This window comes from Rhopilema esculentum, unplaced genomic scaffold (genome assembly GCF_057945365.1).
Source record: "Rhopilema esculentum isolate cy_ngs unplaced genomic scaffold, ASM5794536v1 HiC_scaffold_36, whole genome shotgun sequence".
Classification (NCBI taxonomy): Eukaryota; Metazoa; Cnidaria; class Scyphozoa; order Rhizostomeae; family Rhizostomatidae; genus Rhopilema; species Rhopilema esculentum.
Genome location: NW_028300847.1, coordinates 294,085 through 312,826, shown reverse-complemented (window position 1 = coordinate 312,826; position 18,742 = coordinate 294,085). Strand labels below are relative to the sequence as shown.

Below are 18,742 nucleotides of genomic sequence, written 5' to 3'. Positions count from 1 at the left end.
TTGAGTACCTCGAGTGTTCTCTCTTGCCAGATGATAACAATAAAGCGCGTACTCTGCTACTGACTGTCGACTCGTACTATCTGGACTGAAATGAGGTTTTATGTCATTTATGGACACCTAGTAAACGACATGTTCAGTCTTTATGTTCTCAGGTGGTAATTCCTGCAAGCCTTCGCCGAGAGATTCTTATTGCTTGTCACGATGAACCTACTGCTGGTCATTTAAGCGTTTTTAAAACGTATGAGAAAATTCGTTCTCGTTATTATTGGCACGGCATGTATAAAAACGTTGAACCTGTGTGTACTTCATGTATTGATTGTTCGATGAAGAAAGTGCCTAGGGGTAAGAAGAAGGCACCCTTGCTGCCGATTCCTGTCGAAGGAGCCTTTGATCGAGTAGCCATGGACGTCTTAGGCCCTTTTCCCGTTACAAACGACGGCAACCGTTATATTGTGGTTTTTTCTGATTATTACACACGGTGGCCTGAAGCTTTTGCTTTGCCTTCTACTGAAGCGTCTATTATTGCTAACTTGCTTGTGGACAAGATTCTCGCTCGCCATGGTGCTCCGAAAACGCTTTTATCAGATCGGGGTTCGAATTTTCTTGCATCTATCGTTACAGAGGTCTGCAAATTGCTCAACACTCGCCAACTTCGGACTACCTCGTATCATCTGCAAACGGACGGACTAGTCGAAAGGTTTAATGGTACCCTTGCGGAAGCGTTGTCGATGTATGTCAGCTCAAATCAGAGGGATTGGGACCCCACCTGCCATTGGTGCTTTTCGCTTACCGTGTCTCGCCTCACGCTACGACCCACGAATCGCCGTTTTATCTTTTATATGGGCGAGAGCCTCGTCTGCCAATTGATGCGTCTCTTATTTTGCCTTCGACAGCAAAACTCTCGTCCTCCGTTGCAGAACACCGTGCTCGCATTGTCGAAAATCTGGAAAACGCCCGTCGCATAGTTAAGACAAATACAGAGTTGGCTCAACAGCGCATGAAACACTACTACGATCAGAACAGTGCGCCAGTCTCCTTTGATATCGGATCCAAAGTCTGGGTGTACACCCCAAAAACGAGAAAGGGTCTTTCCAAAAAGTTAGCCCATAACTACCACGGACCATATCGCGTTGTCAAGAACTTATCGCCCGTTCATTTTCGTTTAAGGACACTCGACAACCGTCCAGTTAGCGTTCCAGTGCACGCAAACCGCATGAAGCTGTACGTCGATCCGTCGGACCGTCCGACCGCTGCTCCTCCGCAATGTGACACGTTCGTTGATTTCAGTGATGTGGATTTACCGCCAGACAGTTTTCTACCAGAACCTAACCCGATAGCAAAGAGTGACTCGTCTGTAGATGAGCCCTCTATCACTCGTCCCGAGGATTACTGTACACCACAGGAGATTTTACCAGTTTGACGCGTTTTCGAGCCGGGAGGCTCGATTTCAAAGGGGGAGGTTGTGTTGTGCACCAGATCGAACGAACCATTGTAGGCTATAATTTAAATATTTGGCAAACACTTTATTTCCGCTGTTAATTATCTATGTTTCTTTTGGTTGTAGGTCTTACGTGTTTTGAGTTGATTGGTTGTTATTAATACTTGTAAAATGCTTGTATATATAAACAGGCGCGCAACCAGAAACTTCAGAGGGCAGGGGTCCAAGACACAAAAAGGGCACTAATTAAATTTCATTAAAGGTCCACCGGGGCATTTGTTTAGGTACGGCGAAAATATGAGCAGTTAGTAAATCTGTAAATATTGTACGCCAGACAAGGGAAACTGATCAATAGAGAAAAGTTGTGGTGTACGGTTTATTTTGTGGTGAGGTGTGATTTATTTTTTCCTTTTAATTTTAACTATGCATATGACTTCTTTCTGTCTGCCGTACAGTGCCACCGAGAAGTTTAGGAGGCCCGAGGGAGGGGGGAAATGGAAAAAACAATGCCTCTTGCGAGCGAAGCGAGCAAAAATTTTACCACCACACCCTTGCAAATAGCTTAAATTCACTAATTCGTTTAAGATGTTTTACTTTTTAATTTTAATTTTGTTACTTTTAATAAATTCCATTTAAAAACGGAATTCATTGCTTTGTGAGGCTCCCTAGACCTCCAGGCCCTAGGGCAGTTTGCCCCTTTGTCCCCCTCTCGGCGACCCTGCTGTCATCTCCTTTTCCCAGCGCCAGCTCACTTTTGAATAGCAGCCCATCATCTTCCATATCCGAAGACATTTTGCTCTTTGAAATATTATTATTGAATTCTTTGCTTCGCACTACAGTGGGAGTAGGTTGAACAGTTCCACGAGCCTTGCCTTCAGCTGGTTTCTGTCTCCAAGTCTTGCTTTCAGCTGATTTGTAATACTGACAAGGAACGGAACAGCTGAACATCAACTTTTTGTGCCATCTTTACTGCTTTCTAATACCAGTCCGCGAATATTTCTCTGCATTCGCTCGTTTCATGCAAAGGTCTTCTATGACCCTGTCAACTATGTGACAGGCTTGAAAAATGTCTTGGTCGACCCAACAAGCTCTTACAAGCTCTTACCAGAGGTCGTAGAGGCTCTATCCCGTTCAAAATCTTGTGCCTTTATTTTGGTTTTTGAGTCCCAGAACCATTCTTCTTCAAAGCCAGTGCGTGACGCATCATAAAACACGCTGTAGAGTTGGGGCTTGAAGATAGACTCTATTACTGCAACATGATGACGTTCGACCCAACAAGTACGTGAAAATTTATCTGTATATCTTAAATTTATCCTAAATAATTTATCTGTATTCCTGCGAGGTCCATTACATCTCCGGAGTGTGTCATTTACTGTATGACCAACCATTTTAGTGTAATAATCAAAATATTCAAGCAATTTTCCAAGAAAAAGGGCACTTTTCCCCTTTTAAGAAAAAGGGCAGGGGTCTGGACCCACAGGACCCCCCCCCCCCCGTAGTTGCGCGCCTGATAAATACGCTGTAGTAGTTTTAAGATGAGGCTTTTTGGGAGAAGTATCTTGCTGTTCGTTCAAAGTGTTCGTTCAATGGCAGGTGGCGGAAAGAAGTCGTTGTCTCTCTGCTCCTTTCTGTCACCAGTCCAGTTTAAAAGGGCCGTGAGTTATTTTATATATACTTGGTTGCACTGTAGTGTTAAATCACACTTCAAATGTGATCTAACGCGTGAGTTCTAATCAACAACGTTTAAACGAGTGGGCAGTAAAGAGAAAGTTTAACACAACTTACGATCTTTTACTCGGCTGCAGTCAGCGGAAGATGGCAAATAGTGTCGGCAGGTTTCCAGCAAGAACAACTAAATTCTTTCGTAAACACAACTTCGATATATAAAAATCAACAAAACTATATGCTACTTCTTAGCTACTCAGTTCTTCGTCAAGCTCGGCTCTTCGGTTCCTGTTCTTCGTCTCGACAATTTTCTAACTCTCTCTAACTTTTTCTCAAGCATTTATATAAACTAACAGATACATACGACGAAAATAGAAAAGTCCATATAAGGTAAAATAATGTCGTCTAGCGACCCACGCAATAAACAAAACATCGTCTATAAATATAATTACATAATTGTCAATTGAAGCAAATGACGTAATGGCGTTGAAGGGTTTCCGTTATCCAACATAATCCCCCTTTACAAAAATCAAGCCTCCTGGCTTGAGACTCTACACAGCTACAATCTCTGCTGGCGTGAAAGTGTCCTCTGGCCGTGTTATAGCAGGCTCCTCATCGAGACGATTAAGGGCGTTGTCCACTGGCGTTGGAAGAGACGGACGGTCTGTATATGCCGTTTGAAAGCTATCTGGTGGCAAATCAGTGTCCGCTAAATCAGGCGAGGTTTCTTCGGAAGACGGAGCGGCAATCGGGCGATCTGAAGGGTCATAATATGCTTTCATACGATTCGCATGTACCGGCACAGATACTGGGCGATTATCCATTGTGCGAAGCTTAAAGTGCACTGGCGAAAGTTTGGATACGATCCGATACGGCCCGTGGAAGTTGTGTGCTAACTTTGTGGAAAGACCTTTACGTGACTTTGGCGTATACACCCATACTTTTGAACCAATCTCGAATGGAACCGGTGCTGCGGTTTTATCATATTGCTCTTTCATCCGTTGCTGTGCGAGCTGGGTATTTGCACTGACGATTTTCCTTGACTCCTCAAGATTGCGTATGACTCGCGAACGTAGCTCAGCAACTGAACTGGAGACGTTTGAATCCGGTAATAACAACGATGTGTCGAGTGGTAGGCGCGGTTCGCGACCATAAAGTAAATAAAATGGCGAATCACCGGTAGTTGCGTGTGGTGCTACCCGGTAAGCGAAGAGAATCATTGGCAAGTGTTGATCCCAGTCTTTCTGATGAGTACTCACGTACATGCTTAGTCCCTCGCAAAGCGTTGCATTGAACCGTTCCACCAATCCGTCCGTTTGCGGGTGATACGCCGTTGTATGTGTACGACGGGTATTCATAATGTCACAGATCGATTTCACAATGGATGCTAGAAAATTAGATCCACGATCAGAGAGGAGTGTACGTGGTGCACTGTGGCGGGCTAAAATTTCATCGACGAGTAATTGAGCAATACGGGGTGCTTCTACGGATGGCAATGCGTAGGCCTCTGGCCACCGAGTGTAATAGTCGGAAAATACTATAACGTATCTATTACCGTCGTGTGTTGTAGGGAGCGGGCCCAGAATATCCATGGCAACACGGTCAAATGGGCCTTCGACGGGAATAGGGAGCAACGGCGCTTTATGATGATTACGAGGGCGCTTTCTCATTGCACAGTCGATGCAGGTACGACACCAATGCTCAACATCTTTGAACATGCCGTGCCAATAGTAACGGTTTCGAACCTTGTCGTAAGTTTTGATCGGCCCCAGATGGCCAGCAGTTGGGTCATCGTGACACGAAACTAAGACGTCGTGTCGAAGGCAAGCGGGAATGACTACTTGAGAGCGTAGTGATTGATGTTTGCGTTTACCAGGAGACCAGAAGTGGCAAAGAAGACCATTGTCATCAAGATAATAAGAGTCAATGGACAGTAGCAGTGAACGTGCTTTAACATCAGTTGACGGCAAGTCTTCGTGTTCAAGATAAGCAATAATGTCATAAAGGTCGGCATCCTGTCGTTGAAGGGTGCGTAAAGGGACAGACGGTGGGCAGGGATGGTCAATAACAGTAACTGGAAGTGATAATGGCACGTCATTTGGAAGCATAGATGATCCGTATGTGCGTCGTGAAAGTGCATCAGCGGCACAATTTTGCACACCCGGACGATAATGTATTTCAAAATCATACTGCTGCAGTGTTAGTGCCCAGCGGGCAAGCCTTCCAGCTGGATCCTTTACCTTTATAAGCCAAGAGAGGCTACCGTGATCCGTGTGCACGTAAAATGTTTTACCGGTAAGATATGGCTGGTAACGTTTAACGCCATCAACAACTGCAAGAGCCTCGCGTTCAGTTGTACTGTACCGTGTTTCTGCAAGGCTAAGTTCACGGCCACCATATGCAACAACAGTTTCACGACCATTGATAACTTGACCTAAAATATAGCCTATAGCGTGCTGACTAGCATCAGTATAAAGATGAAAAGACTGGGAAAAGTCGGGATAGGCTAGAATTGGTGGTGAACACAGACGAAGTTTCAGATCTTCAAAAGCTTTCTCACGCGTCTCGTCCCAGACGAAAGGAACTAACTTCCGCGTAAGGCGGTTGAGAGGCGAAGCAATCTTGGCAAAGTCCTTCACAAAGCGACGGTAATAATTGCACAATCCCAAAAAACTACGCACATCTTTCACAGACTTTGGGACAGGAAATGTTCTTACGGCATCAAGTTTACTAGGGTCAGGCAAAATCCCTTCCGAAGATACAACGAATCCAAGAAAATCCACCGAAGTGCGCGCGAAATGACATTTGGAAGGCTTGAGTTTGAGGTTGGCATCGCGCAATCGACCAAATACAGCAGTGAGTCGTGATAAATGCTCTTCAAAAGATGACGAAAATATGATTACGTCATCGATGTAAACAAGGCAGATCTGCCAATCGAGGCCATGCAGTACGCGTTGCATTAGGCGCTGAAACGTGGGAGGCGCATTTGTTAGGCCGAAACTCATTACATTGTATTCGTACAGCCCCGCATGAGATATAAACGCAGTTTTCTCTATGGAATCGGAATCCATGGCCACTTGATGGTAACCAGACTGAAGGTCTAGCGTTGTAAAATACTTTGCGCCAGCAAGAGCATCAAGAGCGTCGTCAATTCGTGGTAACGGGTAACTGTCCTTTCTGGTCACTGCGTTCAGTTTGCGATAATCGACACAGAAGCGTGTGGTCCCGTCTTTCTTTTTGACAAGTACTATTGGGGAGCTCCAAGGGCTGCTAGAAACTTTGATAATACCTTGGTCAAGCATAGTCCCAATCTGACTCTCAATTTCGTTTTTCTGAGAGTGGGATACCCTGTACGGTGGCTGCTTGATTGGTCTTGCGTCACCCGTGTCAATGTGATGACGTATTTCAGTCGTCCGGCCTAGATCTACACTCGATGAGGCAAAAATGTCGGCGAACTGTCCAAGGAGAGAATTAAGGCGATTGTTTTCCGACGTCGTTAAATTGGGACTTGGTAAGCATTTAAACATGGCAGTCACATTATTACTGTCAAACGTTGTTACATTTTCCACGGAGGAAACTACTGGGTCATGCTTTAATTCAGTGATACTGTCATCAGTGGCTAATTCGCAAAATGTGCCAATGGATGTCCCCTTATGTAGTAAAACAGGCGCATCGCTTGGGTTAATCAAACGAAAAGTGACACAGTTATCAGTATCTGGTACTGATAAGGTGGCAGCGGCAATCAAATTATAGTTTTCGACTAATTTCATGTTTGCTTCAATCAAACCAACTACAGGATCGATAGGTTTGGCTAAATAAGCTGGTATAATGACTTCAGAGTGGCCTTCAATTACATATGTTTTAGCTGTTCTAACATCTGAGACAATGGGCGTTCTATAGCTTCCCGCGAAAGCGATAATGTTTTGAGGGTCGAAAGTGACATTTTGTCCCTTCACGTCTATAACTGCAGCATACGCGTGGAGGAAATCCCTCCCAAGAACGATATCGTATGCAAGGTTAGGCACGACAGAGGCATTGCAATTATACAGGTGTTTACCAATAGTAACATCAAATGAAACAAGACCTATCACGGGAGTTATGTTTCCATCGGCAGTTTTCATGTTATCGACAGTGTTTTGCTGTAATAGAAAACTGGGCCTCAAAGTATTCTTGTAAAATTGTTCACTAACAACGCTTATAGCAGCTCCGGTGTCAACTAACAATCGAACTTTTTGACTTAAAACAGTCCCAAAAATAGAAACATTTGATATTGTACTTTTTTGTGAGTCTATGCAAGGCACTATGTTAGATGAAATTGAGTCACTTTGGGAATTTAGAGAAGCAGTTTTCAATTCATTATCTTGCTTAACCCTATCCAGACTAGGGGGGGGGCACAAAGTGCCCCCCTAGTTGGTTTTTCTTTCATAACTTCAGGAGTTTCAAAGCAATACCCCTCAGACCTACTGACTTTTAGTTTTAACCTATCTGACACATGTTCATATAAAAAGATAATTTTTTTATTATTAATCAGGGGGTTGTGTAGGGGCGTTTTCAAAACTAGTCAAGTAAAAAATAGTTCAATCTGCCACGGATTCGCAACAAAAGTAGATATATTGATGAAAATTAGTATCCAGGCATTAATTTGTCCTCTCTTCATGATTCTGACCAGAAAATTCAAATTCAACATCCTTTTCTATGATTTTTCTGCTGCGCATGCGCACACATTTGTTGACATATTTATAGGTATTACATTAATAAAACTGCAAGTTTAGAATAATTTGTCTGCTAAGGCATTAAAAATGAACTCAAACATGACATTTGGTTGTATCGATTATTTAGTTATATAGAAAAAACTATAGCCAAATACAAAATATGTTGAGTTCTTTTGTTTGGAACGTTAATAATTTTGAGAAGTAACATTAAAGTTGTGTCAATCTTCTTGTTTCTATTAGAAAATGCATCAAATTTGCTTATTTTAATATCTTAGCCCGATGCTTTGGAATTAATGAATATTTTAAGATTTTCTAAAATTTTCTAAATTTTTGCTTCACCCGGCCACCATTATGATGACGTCATCGTAAAACCACGTGACTTAAAAATTGAACAATGATACTAAAATGTGGAGAAAAGATAAGAGTACCATCCAAACAAAGTTCATTGTCCTAGCTAGAGGGACAAAGAAATTACGGAGGGGGGCACTTTGTGCCCCCCCATAGTCTCCCGAAAGTTTCAAAAAGCCTAGCCTGGATAGGGTTAAAAGTGCTCTGTCGTTTTGAGAGCCATGAGTCAAAATCTCTATCTCTAGGGGTGTCTCTTAATTGATCTTCATCCAGGGCCTTCAGTTTCCCCACTGTGAAGGCCCGTTCCCGTTTAAATCTTGTTGATACTCCTGAAATTGCTGAAAACGAGGTTGTGGCCGTGGCTGAAAACGCGGCTGTGGCTGTGGTTGCGGCTGAAGACGCAGCTGTTGATTGCCGTGAGGTCCGCTGCGTTCTGGGCAATATCGGGCAACATGACCAACGCGAAGGCAAAAATTACAGATTGGTTGACCATCAGTCGTCCGCAAATTTCGACCACGCTGTCCCCCCGAGTTACTAAAATGCGGGCGGAACTGACCTTGAGGGGGGCGTGCGTTACGATCAGCAGCATTTTGGATAGCAGCAATTATATCAGTTTTGGCTTGCTGAATTTCATTTTTACCATCTCCAAAGTAGCTTACAATATTTTCATGTTGTGACATAAAATCATGCAAATTGTAGTCCACAATTTGTAATTCTGACTACTTTGGTATATCGAACGCACCACACCTAAATCCCCAGCAGATAACACAGCAAGAAACAACACAGGTTCTGAGGTGATGTGTTAAACGTGGTTCGCTAAAGAAAAATGTTAGCAATTAACATACATGAAGATTATAAGTTGAGAATACGACAAGAAGCTTAATATTTCAATATAATGAAAAATAATAATTATAAAAGGTTAATTAATGTTAGCAGAAGATAGAACTACGTAGAAACCCAACTAGACTACAAAATGTTGAGTATGAGCTACTTATAAATAAAGTGAAAGATAATACATAATAATACATACAACTTACAATCTATTAGTCCTCGTAGCCATAAAAATTTTGCACGACGGCCAAACACAGCATATAGAAACTACCAGGCCAAAAATTGCATGTAAACGATAGAAAAACTGCCCCCAACACAGCGCAATGCAAGGCGAGTAAATAACCACCCAAAACGTGGGGTGCAAGTCCTTTATAGCTACCGGAAGTAAACGAGGAAAAGCAAGAACACGCAAAAACGGAAATACCAAATATGGGCTAATGAAACGTATACTAAGAGGCGTAAAGAAAACAATGCAATGTAAAAACGAGGCTAGATAAAAATAGCTTAAACTACAACGACCAAGGGCTATTCGCACTAACATACCCACCCCCAAACAGGCTACTCCTAGTATCTGTTTTTTCTTTAGTTCCTAGTGCGAATTTTTTCTTCATTTCTGCTCTTGGGCTTCAAGCAAGCATAATTTGTTTACTGGTCTTAGCAACTCTGTGTTCTTCGTTTTGACCAGTGCTGAACGAACCAAACCATCTCTTCCAACATTAACGTCTAAGATCACTCCAAGTGGCCAAAGGTTTCGAGGCGTGGTTTCTTCTACAACTAACACTATGTCACCCTTGGAAATATTTTGTTTAATACCTTGCCATTTCTGTCTTGTTTGTAAAATTGGTAAATATTCTTTCAACCATCTTCGCCAAAACACATTAGTCAAATACTGGATCTGTTTCCATCTTCGACGACAATATTGGTCCTGTTTACTGAACACACCTGGTGGAAGATTTGAACTGGTTTTGAAAAGGAGAAGATGATTCGGCGTTAGGACACTCAGGTCAGATGGATCGTCTGAAACTTTTGTCAACGGTCTTGCGTTTAGGATTGCTTCTACTTCGCACATTAGGGTTTGCAGACATTCGTCACTCAGAATTTGCATTTTTACCAATGCTTTGAAAATCTTTCTAATGGATCGGATTATTCTTTCCCAAACTCCACCCATATGTGATGCATATGGAGGATTGAATATTCAAACGATATCTCTTTGTAGCAAAAAGTGATGTAACTTGTCTTGATTCCATTCCTGTAACGCTAACCGTAGCTCCTTTTCTCCGCCTTTGAAGTTGGTTCCATTGTCTGACCTTATTTCTTTTGGCACTCCTCGTCTAGCTATAAACCTTCTCAGTGCATTGATGAATGAATCAGTGTCAAGATTGTTGGCAATCTCAATATGTACAGCTCGCACGGTAAGGCAAGTAAAAATAACACCGTACCTTTTCTCAGTTGCACGACCTCTTTTCACCAGGAATGGTCCGAAATAGTCGACGCCAATAAATGTGAATGGAGGTTTATCTGGTGTGACTCTGTTCACTGGAAGGTCGGCCATTTTCTGCTTACATGGAGCTTGAGATCTTCTTTTGCAAGAAAAGCAGCTTCTGCAGACTTTTTTCACAGGCACTCGTGCTTGGATTATCCAAAAGTATTCTCTGATGATGGAAAGAACATATTCTTGTCCACTGTGTCCGGATAATTCATGAAAATGCTGAATGACCAAATTGCTCACATGATGTCTTTTTGGAAATATGGCTGGGTGCTTCATATGTTCATACTCATAGGGTGCGTGCTTGAGACGTCCACCGACACAGATAAGCCCATTTTTGATTACAGGATCTAACCTCCTCAAGGAACTTGATTTCTTTACTACGCCTTCAGATGATTGCAAACATTGTAATTCTTGAACAAAGCATTCCTTTTGCACGCACTTGATTATAGCATCTTCCGCTTCTTTTATTTCTTCAACATCAACACGTCTAGATATTGTAGATTTTAAGAGCATCTGGCTTCGTTTAACCTTTTCCAGTAGCCAAGATTTGTATCGAAGGATCCAAGCAACAGCCCTTTTCAAGCGAAACCAGTTTGAAAAGTGTGAGAAAATCATTGATGTCATATCATTTACCTTGACATTGACTGAGTTTGACTGAGCCAATCTTTTAACTTCGACGTCATCTTCAGGGATCCCCGCAATGCTGACATTACATTTTGGCCATTTGTCTCTTGTCTGTAGCAAAAACTTCGGTCCACTGATCCAACGTTCACTTCGAAGCAGCTCGTTTGCTGTCATTCCACGTGACGCATCATCTGCGGGGTTGCTTTTCGTTGGCACATACCTCCATTGCTCAGGATCTGATCCTTCATGAATAACTGTTATTCGGTTCGCAACAAACGTATGAAATCTCTTGTCTTTGTTGTTGATGTACCTCAAAACAGATGTACTGTCTGTCCAGAACATTGATTTATGTATGCAGATTTCTAGCTCGTTTTTCAACATCGTGTCGATCTTTACAGCCAAGGCAGCGGCAGTGAGCTCTAACCTCGGAATTGTGATTCGTTTCAATGGTGCTAGTCGAGATTTTGCAAACAAGAACGCAGTTTTGATTTTACCATTTTGATGCACTGTTCTCAAGTATGACACCGTGCCATAACCAGTCTCAGAAGCATCCGAAAAGTGATGAATCTCTTGAGTGATACAAGTCCCAAATTCAGGTACTTTAATGCATCTTCTCATTTGGAAATTCTCTAGCATCGGCATCTGAACCAACCATTGATTCCAATTTATCAGATTTTCACCAGAAATCTCTTTATCCCATTCTAGATCTTTGCATGATGCTTGAAGAAGTCTTTTTGCAGGCAAAACAAAGGGTGCTACAAATCCAAGTGGATCAAATATTGATGAAATAATGCTCAATATACCTCTTCGTGTGGCTGGCCTTTCTATACTGTTAATCTTGAACCTGAATGTGTCACTTTCGATGTTCCACTCTAAACCCAATGTTCTCTCTACAGGAAGGGCATCATATTGAATGTTTAGATGCTTTAAATCTTTTGATCTTTCATTTTGAGGAATAGAATCTAGTACCTTTCTACATGAACTGCTCCACTTTGTAAGGTGAAAGCCGCCACATGATAGCAATTCCGTCAGCTGTCTTTGCATCCAAATGGCTTCATCTGTGCTTCTCACTGATTTAAGCATATCGTCAACGTAGAAGTTCTTGTCAACTGTTCTGGTTACCATCGGGTCAAACTTGCTGGTATTGTCCAAAGCAGTTCTTTTCAAAGCAAAGTTTGCACAACAGGCTGACCAGATTCCACCAAATAGATGCACCACCATTTGGTATTCCTCAGGCTCTTTTGATAAATCTCCACCCGGAAACCATAAGAACCTCAAGGCCTCAGTATCCTTAGGATCTACACATACCTGGTGGTACATAGATTCCACATCAGCAAGCGCAATTCGCTCTTGTCTGAATCTGCAAAGTACCCCTACCAAAGAATTTGTCAGATTTGGACCTTGTAATATATTGCTGTTAAGCGATACACCGTGAAACTTCGCCGCACAATCGAAGACAACTCTGGTTTTCTCAGGTTTCTTTGGATTCACTACATTGTGATGTGGGAGATACCAAGTGATATCTTGTCTGCATCCTTTCTTGGCATCAGGAATCTTTCTTGCATGTCCTTTGACAAGAAGGTCATCAATGAAATTTGTATAACGCACTCGTAATGCTGGGTCACGTGTCAGACGTCTCTTCAGGTACCCAAGCCTCTGTTCTGCCATTACACGATTGTTAGGTAAACATGTTTGACTGCTCTTCCAAGGAATTGCCATTTGATAGTGACCATTAACAAACTGCAAGGAATCTTCTAAGATCTTCAAGGCTTGTTTGTCTTGTACTGATAAACCTCTCTTGTTGTCACTTGTCACCTGGTCAAATTCCCGGTTAAAATACTGCAAAAGTTGCTGTTGAAGTTGTTCATCACAAGCATTCGATTTAGAGAAAAAGCAACGTTTACCTGTAGCATTATCTCTGCCAAGTGGTCCGTTCAAGGTCCAACCGAATTTAGTCTTCACGGCAAAGGGTCCACCACCTTCACTGTTTCTAATTGCGCTAGGTTCCAAAGCCTCAGGAGTGTCTACTCCAATTAAAAGGTTGACATTTGCATCAGCTATTACTTCTGGCATTATGACTCCATTGAGGTGTGGCCACAAATCTACATCCTTTTGCTTAGCAATCGCTGTTCTTGGTATATTCAGACTCTTTGTTGAGAAAACATTGTCAATCTGAATACAGATATCCTCTTCAAAGTTCGCAACTTCTAGGGTCACCATAGCAGTTTGACATTCATCATGTACGCCGTCAATAGTTGCCAGTTGAATTTGGCACGTTTTACCCTCTATACCTAATTCTTTCAAGAGATCATCGCTGCAAAATGAAGCGGTAGATCCACTGTCTAACAGAGCGTACGTCGTGACTATTTTGTTCATGCCTCGACACTTAACCTTGAGCGGCACAATTGGCAGTCCTTGACCAGAGCTGCAACCACCATTGTTACTTGTCAGGCCACTGAATTGATTTTGCCTTTTTGATTCCCCATGTTGATCTGAGATAGCTTGTGCACTGCATCGACTTATCTCAAATTTTTTAACTTCATTATGTATCGAAGCAAGATGTTTCCGTTTGATGTCACAATTCAGCACTGTGCATCCCTTTCGTCTTTTGCAACCAGCAGAAAAATGAAAGCTAGATAAACAATTGTCGCAAAGTTTCCTTTGTCTAATAAATTTAAATTGTTTCTCACCATCTTCCAACTTGAAAGCGTCACATGACTCCAGTCTATGGTTTCTGTCACAAAAGTAACATTTTAAGCCATCACTGTTTCCCTTTGCTGCACCTGTTTGTATGCTGAAATTGGTCTTCATTGCTCCTGTTCGGTTGTTTGCTCTTTTTCTATCTCTTAATTCTTTATTTTCCCCATCCATCAAATTGCCATAGACTGGATCACATTTTTCACTTGCTGCCAATCTGATGAGCTTCCTGATGTCTTTGACACTCGGGTCCATTCCTTGTGCTCTTAACTCTTGAACACGTGACTGCCAACGAGATCTTACATACACCGGGCATCGCTTCAAAATTTTAAGCAAACTGTCTTCGTTGTTCAGCTGATTAAGTCGTCCTGCCGCTTGAAGTGTAATTTCACAACTTTCTAAGTCGTCAGCAAGATCCTGCAATGCTTCACCATCACCAGGCCTGATTTGTGCACCATCCATGATTTTAGTCAGCCATGTTCTTGAAACCTTGTATGCATCACCAAATCGTTCTGAAAGAATTTTCTTCGCCTGAAAATACCCTTCATGAGGGTGCAGAAGAACGCAGCTCTGAATTGCCTTCTTTGCCTTTCCAGTGCAGAACTGTATCAGGAGTTGTAATCTCTTGCTGAAATCTTGAGTACTTTTTTCAACGTTGTTTTCAAAAGAAGTCATAAACAAAAAATAATTCAAGGGGTTACCGTCAAAGTGCATCAGCTCTGCCCTTGGTAGCAATGCAGCAGTTGCTAGGGCCTTCATTGCCTCCAAATAATTTATTCCTTCATCAGTTCCAGATAGGCTACCATTTTTCGAATGGACCTTTGCAACTTCCTTTTGTTGTCTCTGATTTTTGACCTCCAGTGCATCACTTTCCTTAAAAACAGGGTTTCCACAGGGTTGCCATGTAGGAGCGTTGATATCAAATGCCTGTTGCGGGGTTGCAATATATCCCATCAATGGATTTCTCGTCATATAGGTATTGTCTGACCTCCTCGGAGGGGCATGTTCCATTGTCACAGCGTTTTCCACGGGATCTTGGATGTCAATCAACTGCTGAGAAACGTTGTGTTCGTCAGGTGATTCTTTCATTGTATCACCATAGCCCGCCCAACAAAGAGGAGCACGGGATTCAAATCCACTAAAGGTAGCATGGTTTTCTGAAATTTCTTTTGTGGCAATACCATTGAGGGAAGGCTTGATGTTTAACTGTTCTGGAGGTGAAATGCTTGCTTTCTGCCGGCAGGGATCTGAGAATATTAGGGCAGTAGAGGTCTTCAACGCTAATTCTTTCGTCTGTTTCATGTTCAATGAAGCTCCTATTGGATCGCGCATGAGGCCATCTTGAGTTTCGCCAAATTCTTCTTCACAACAGCTTCCTGCCCCCAACACAGCGCAATGCAAGGCGAGTAAATAACCACCCAAAACGTGGGGTGCAAGTCCTTTATAGCTACCGGAAGTAAACGAGGAAAAGCAAGAACACGCAAAAACGGAAATACCAAATATGGGCTAATAAAACGTATACTAAGAGGCGTAAAGAAAACAATGCAATGTAAAAACGAGGCTAGATAAAAATAGCTTAAACTACAACGACCAAGGGCTATTCGCACTAACACAAATTGTGTGAAATATCACCGGTAATGGCATTCAACGGTGGCGGGTTGGGAGAATTCTTGTTAGACGCCAAAGACAGGAGCAGGTGGACCTGACCCTCTAATTCCTTAATGCGATGTTCCTGGGCCGTTTGACCGGAGGCAGCTACAGCATTAACCCCTGATGTTTTCGATACAGCATCTCTAAGACGAGCTAGCTTTTCAGCCTCTGCAAAGGTCGTGGGTTGGTTTAGGACTACGTGAGATTTCAATTCTGAACTTAGTCCATTTATGAATAAATTCATTAGCTCGTTATCGTTGAGGGAAAGGCGTTGGCAACGTTTAACTATATCTGTAGTGATTTTAATATTGTAAATTAGGCCATATTCCTACATCATGCCATCACCATGACATCCACCTAGGTCATTCACAACATCACCTAGCACATGACATTCCCTTCACCATTGTACACACGTTCACACATCTATGTCATGCTGATTTCTTCCTATGTCTAGATCTTTCCTTCTCCATTGCATCATCATTACATCATCACAACACATCATTACTCAGCACATTTATTTTGTATATAAGTATGTTAATTTGTATGTAATTCAGTCAGTCAGTCAAGTTCAGTTCAGATCAGAGTTATACAGCAATACACTGCCTCTCTCACTGGCTCCGTGTTCTCTGCACGTTAAATAAGATTCGTCGAAGCGAACACCAATGATGGAAAGTCACAAGATATGATTGGAACCATTGCAATTCTTGTCACATAATAGCGTTCCTATAATGGTGACCACGACGTGACACGCAAACCCATCGTTGGTCAATTCTACTTCAACTACAACATCAACTCTTCGATGGCATCAGACACATCAAGTTTTTCATCAACAAGGATTCGTCAATATCAACTCAGCTTCACACACACAACCCAACTCATTTGGATTTATCGACAATCATCAGCACTCGACTCACCGTAGTGCTCTTCAACACAAGCAACAAGCACTCGACTCACCGTAGTGCCCTCAACGCATCGCAGCACTCGACTCACCGTAGTGCTCTTCAACACAAGCAACAAGCACTCGACTCACCGTAGTGCCCTCAACGCATCGCAGCACTCGACTCACCGTAGTGCACTCAACGCATCGCAGCACTCGACTCACCGTAGTGCCCTCAAACACATCGCAGCACTCGACTCACCGTAGTTGCCTCAACGCATCGCAGCACTCGACTCACCGCAGTGCCTCCACGCAACATCAACGCTCAATAACTCCTCAACAAACTGGTTCCTGGTCATCCAACGTAAAAACTTCGCACAAATCTCCCAAATCACGAACAGAAGAAAACACCGGCCACGTCTTGAACTCTCATCGATTTATAACGGTTGGACATTTAAATTTCGAACAATTAATATTTTATCGCAATTCACTCATATTTTTAATTCATCGATTTTACAATATTAAAATTTATTCCTAGTTCTTTTCCCTTGCGTATCGAATGCTTCACAACCGCTTGCATTCTAAGGGGGGAGCTATTGTAGTGATTTTAATATTGTAAATTAGGCCATATTCCTACATCATGCCATCACCATGACATCCACCTAGGTCATTCACAACATCACCTAGCACATGACATTCCCTTCACCATTGTACACACGTTCACACATCTATGTCATGCTGATTTCTTCCTAAGTCTAGATCTTTCCTTCTCCATTGCATCATCATTACATCATCACAACACATCATTACTCAGCACATTTATTTTGTATATAAGTATGTTAATTTGTATGTAATTCAGTCAGTCAGTCAAGTTCAGTTCAGATCAGAGTTATACAGCAATACACTGCCTCTCTCACTGGCTCCGTGTTCTCTGCACGTTAAATAAGATTCGTCGAAGCGAACACCAACGATGGAAAGTCACAAGATATGATAGGAACCATTGCAATTCTTGTCACATAAAAGCGTTCCTATATATTCTCAGTATAATTAGCCAAGGGTTCCAGGGGGCCTTGTTTTCTAGCATAAAGTTCCTGCCTTAGAATGAAATCAATGTTCGTGGTTCCAAAACGAGCCCTAAGCGCTTCTGCTAAATCACTAAAGCTGTTGGCTGTTTCGTCGGGGAGAGTTTGAAACCAAGATAGCGCAGAACCCTCAAATAAAAGCACCATGGCACCAAGTTTTTTAGCATTTCCCCAACTGTAAAACCTTGCAAAACGTTCGAATTTTGCGAGCCATTCATTTACATCTTCACTTAGTGCTCCTGTAAAGGGTCTAGGTTTGAACATACTTGCTTGAGAATTGCCCTCGATAGCAGCCTGAACAGCAGTTAATCGCGTTTGAAGATCATTGACGGTTGCTTCGAATTCAGCCATAGTTTAGAATTACAATATATTCAATGATCCGAGTGATATTAAAAGTTAAATAAATTAAAAGAGCAATGAAATTCTTAAAATTCCAACGGTCTGCAAAAGTCAGATGACGTAATCTTAACTTTTTATTGTTCTCCTCAGACACAACACTGTACAGGTCTCTCGCTCTCCAAATTGGAATAATATAACGATAAATAACTGGAATCGAAATGTTTCTTTTCAACTGTCTTCTTAGCTTCCTCACACGGGGCACCAATATGTTAAATCACACTTCAAATGTGATCTAACGCGTGAGTTCTAATCAACAACGTTTAAACGAGTGGGCAGTAAAGAGAAAGTTTAACACAACTTACGATCTTTTACTCGGCTGCAGTCAGCGGAAGATGGCAAATAGTGTCGGCAGGTTTCCAGCAAGAACAACTAAATTCTTTCGTAAACACAACTTCTATATATAAAAATCAACAAAACTATATGCTACTTCTTAGCTACTCAGTTCTTCGTCGAGCTCGGCTCTTCGGTTCCTGTTCTTCGTCTCGACAATTTTCTAACTCTCTCTAACTTTTTCTCAAGCATTTATATAAACTAACAGATACATACGACGAAAATAGAAAAGTCCATATAAGGTAAAATAATGTCGTCTAGCGACCCACGCAATAAACAAAACATCGTCTATAAATATAATTACATAATTGTCAATTGAAGCAAATGACGTAATGGCGTTGAAGGGTTTCCGTTATCCAACAGTAGTTAAAGTGTAGTATAACAATAGGGGTTATTTAAACTTACGTGACTAATTGAAGCTCATTTTACAACTTTAAAGGTACTTCACCAAAACATAAATTATCCTTCATATTCAACTTTTTAGACCAGATTTATTTGGTTAAAACGTCTTTCCAGCCACTGCCTTCCTTCGCAGAGGATAAGCAGGAACTTCTCCTGATTTAACCCCCAATTTACCCCCAAAACAGCAGAAAATCCCCA

The 18,742-nt window shown here is 42.0% G+C and overlaps 2 protein-coding genes across 2 annotated transcripts; both read right to left on the bottom strand.

Moving 5' to 3' along the window:
* Window positions 1–7,266: 7,266 nt before the first annotated feature.
* Window positions 7,267–18,551, bottom strand: LOC135683890 (uncharacterized). The gene has a single exon (XM_065199271.2). It carries the CDS (start codon window positions 15,134–15,136, stop codon window positions 10,190–10,192), a length of 4,947 nt encoding a protein of 1,648 aa, XP_065055343.2. The 5' UTR covers window positions 15,137–18,551; the 3' UTR covers window positions 7,267–10,189.
* LOC135689921 (uncharacterized) lies at window positions 9,602–10,162 on the bottom strand. The gene has a single exon (XM_065207282.2). It carries the CDS (start codon window positions 10,160–10,162, stop codon window positions 9,602–9,604), a length of 561 nt encoding a protein of 186 aa, XP_065063354.2.
* Window positions 18,552–18,742: the final 191 nt, after the last annotated feature.

Bases quoted from the DNA above. Each gene is read 5' to 3' on its own strand.
- LOC135683890 (XM_065199271.2), bottom strand. From the start codon at position 15,136: ATGCGCGATCCAATAGGAGCTTCATTGAACATGAAACAGACGAAAGAA.
- LOC135689921 (XM_065207282.2), bottom strand. From the start codon at position 10,162: ATGGGTGGAGTTTGGGAAAGAATAATCCGATCCATTAGAAAGATTTTC.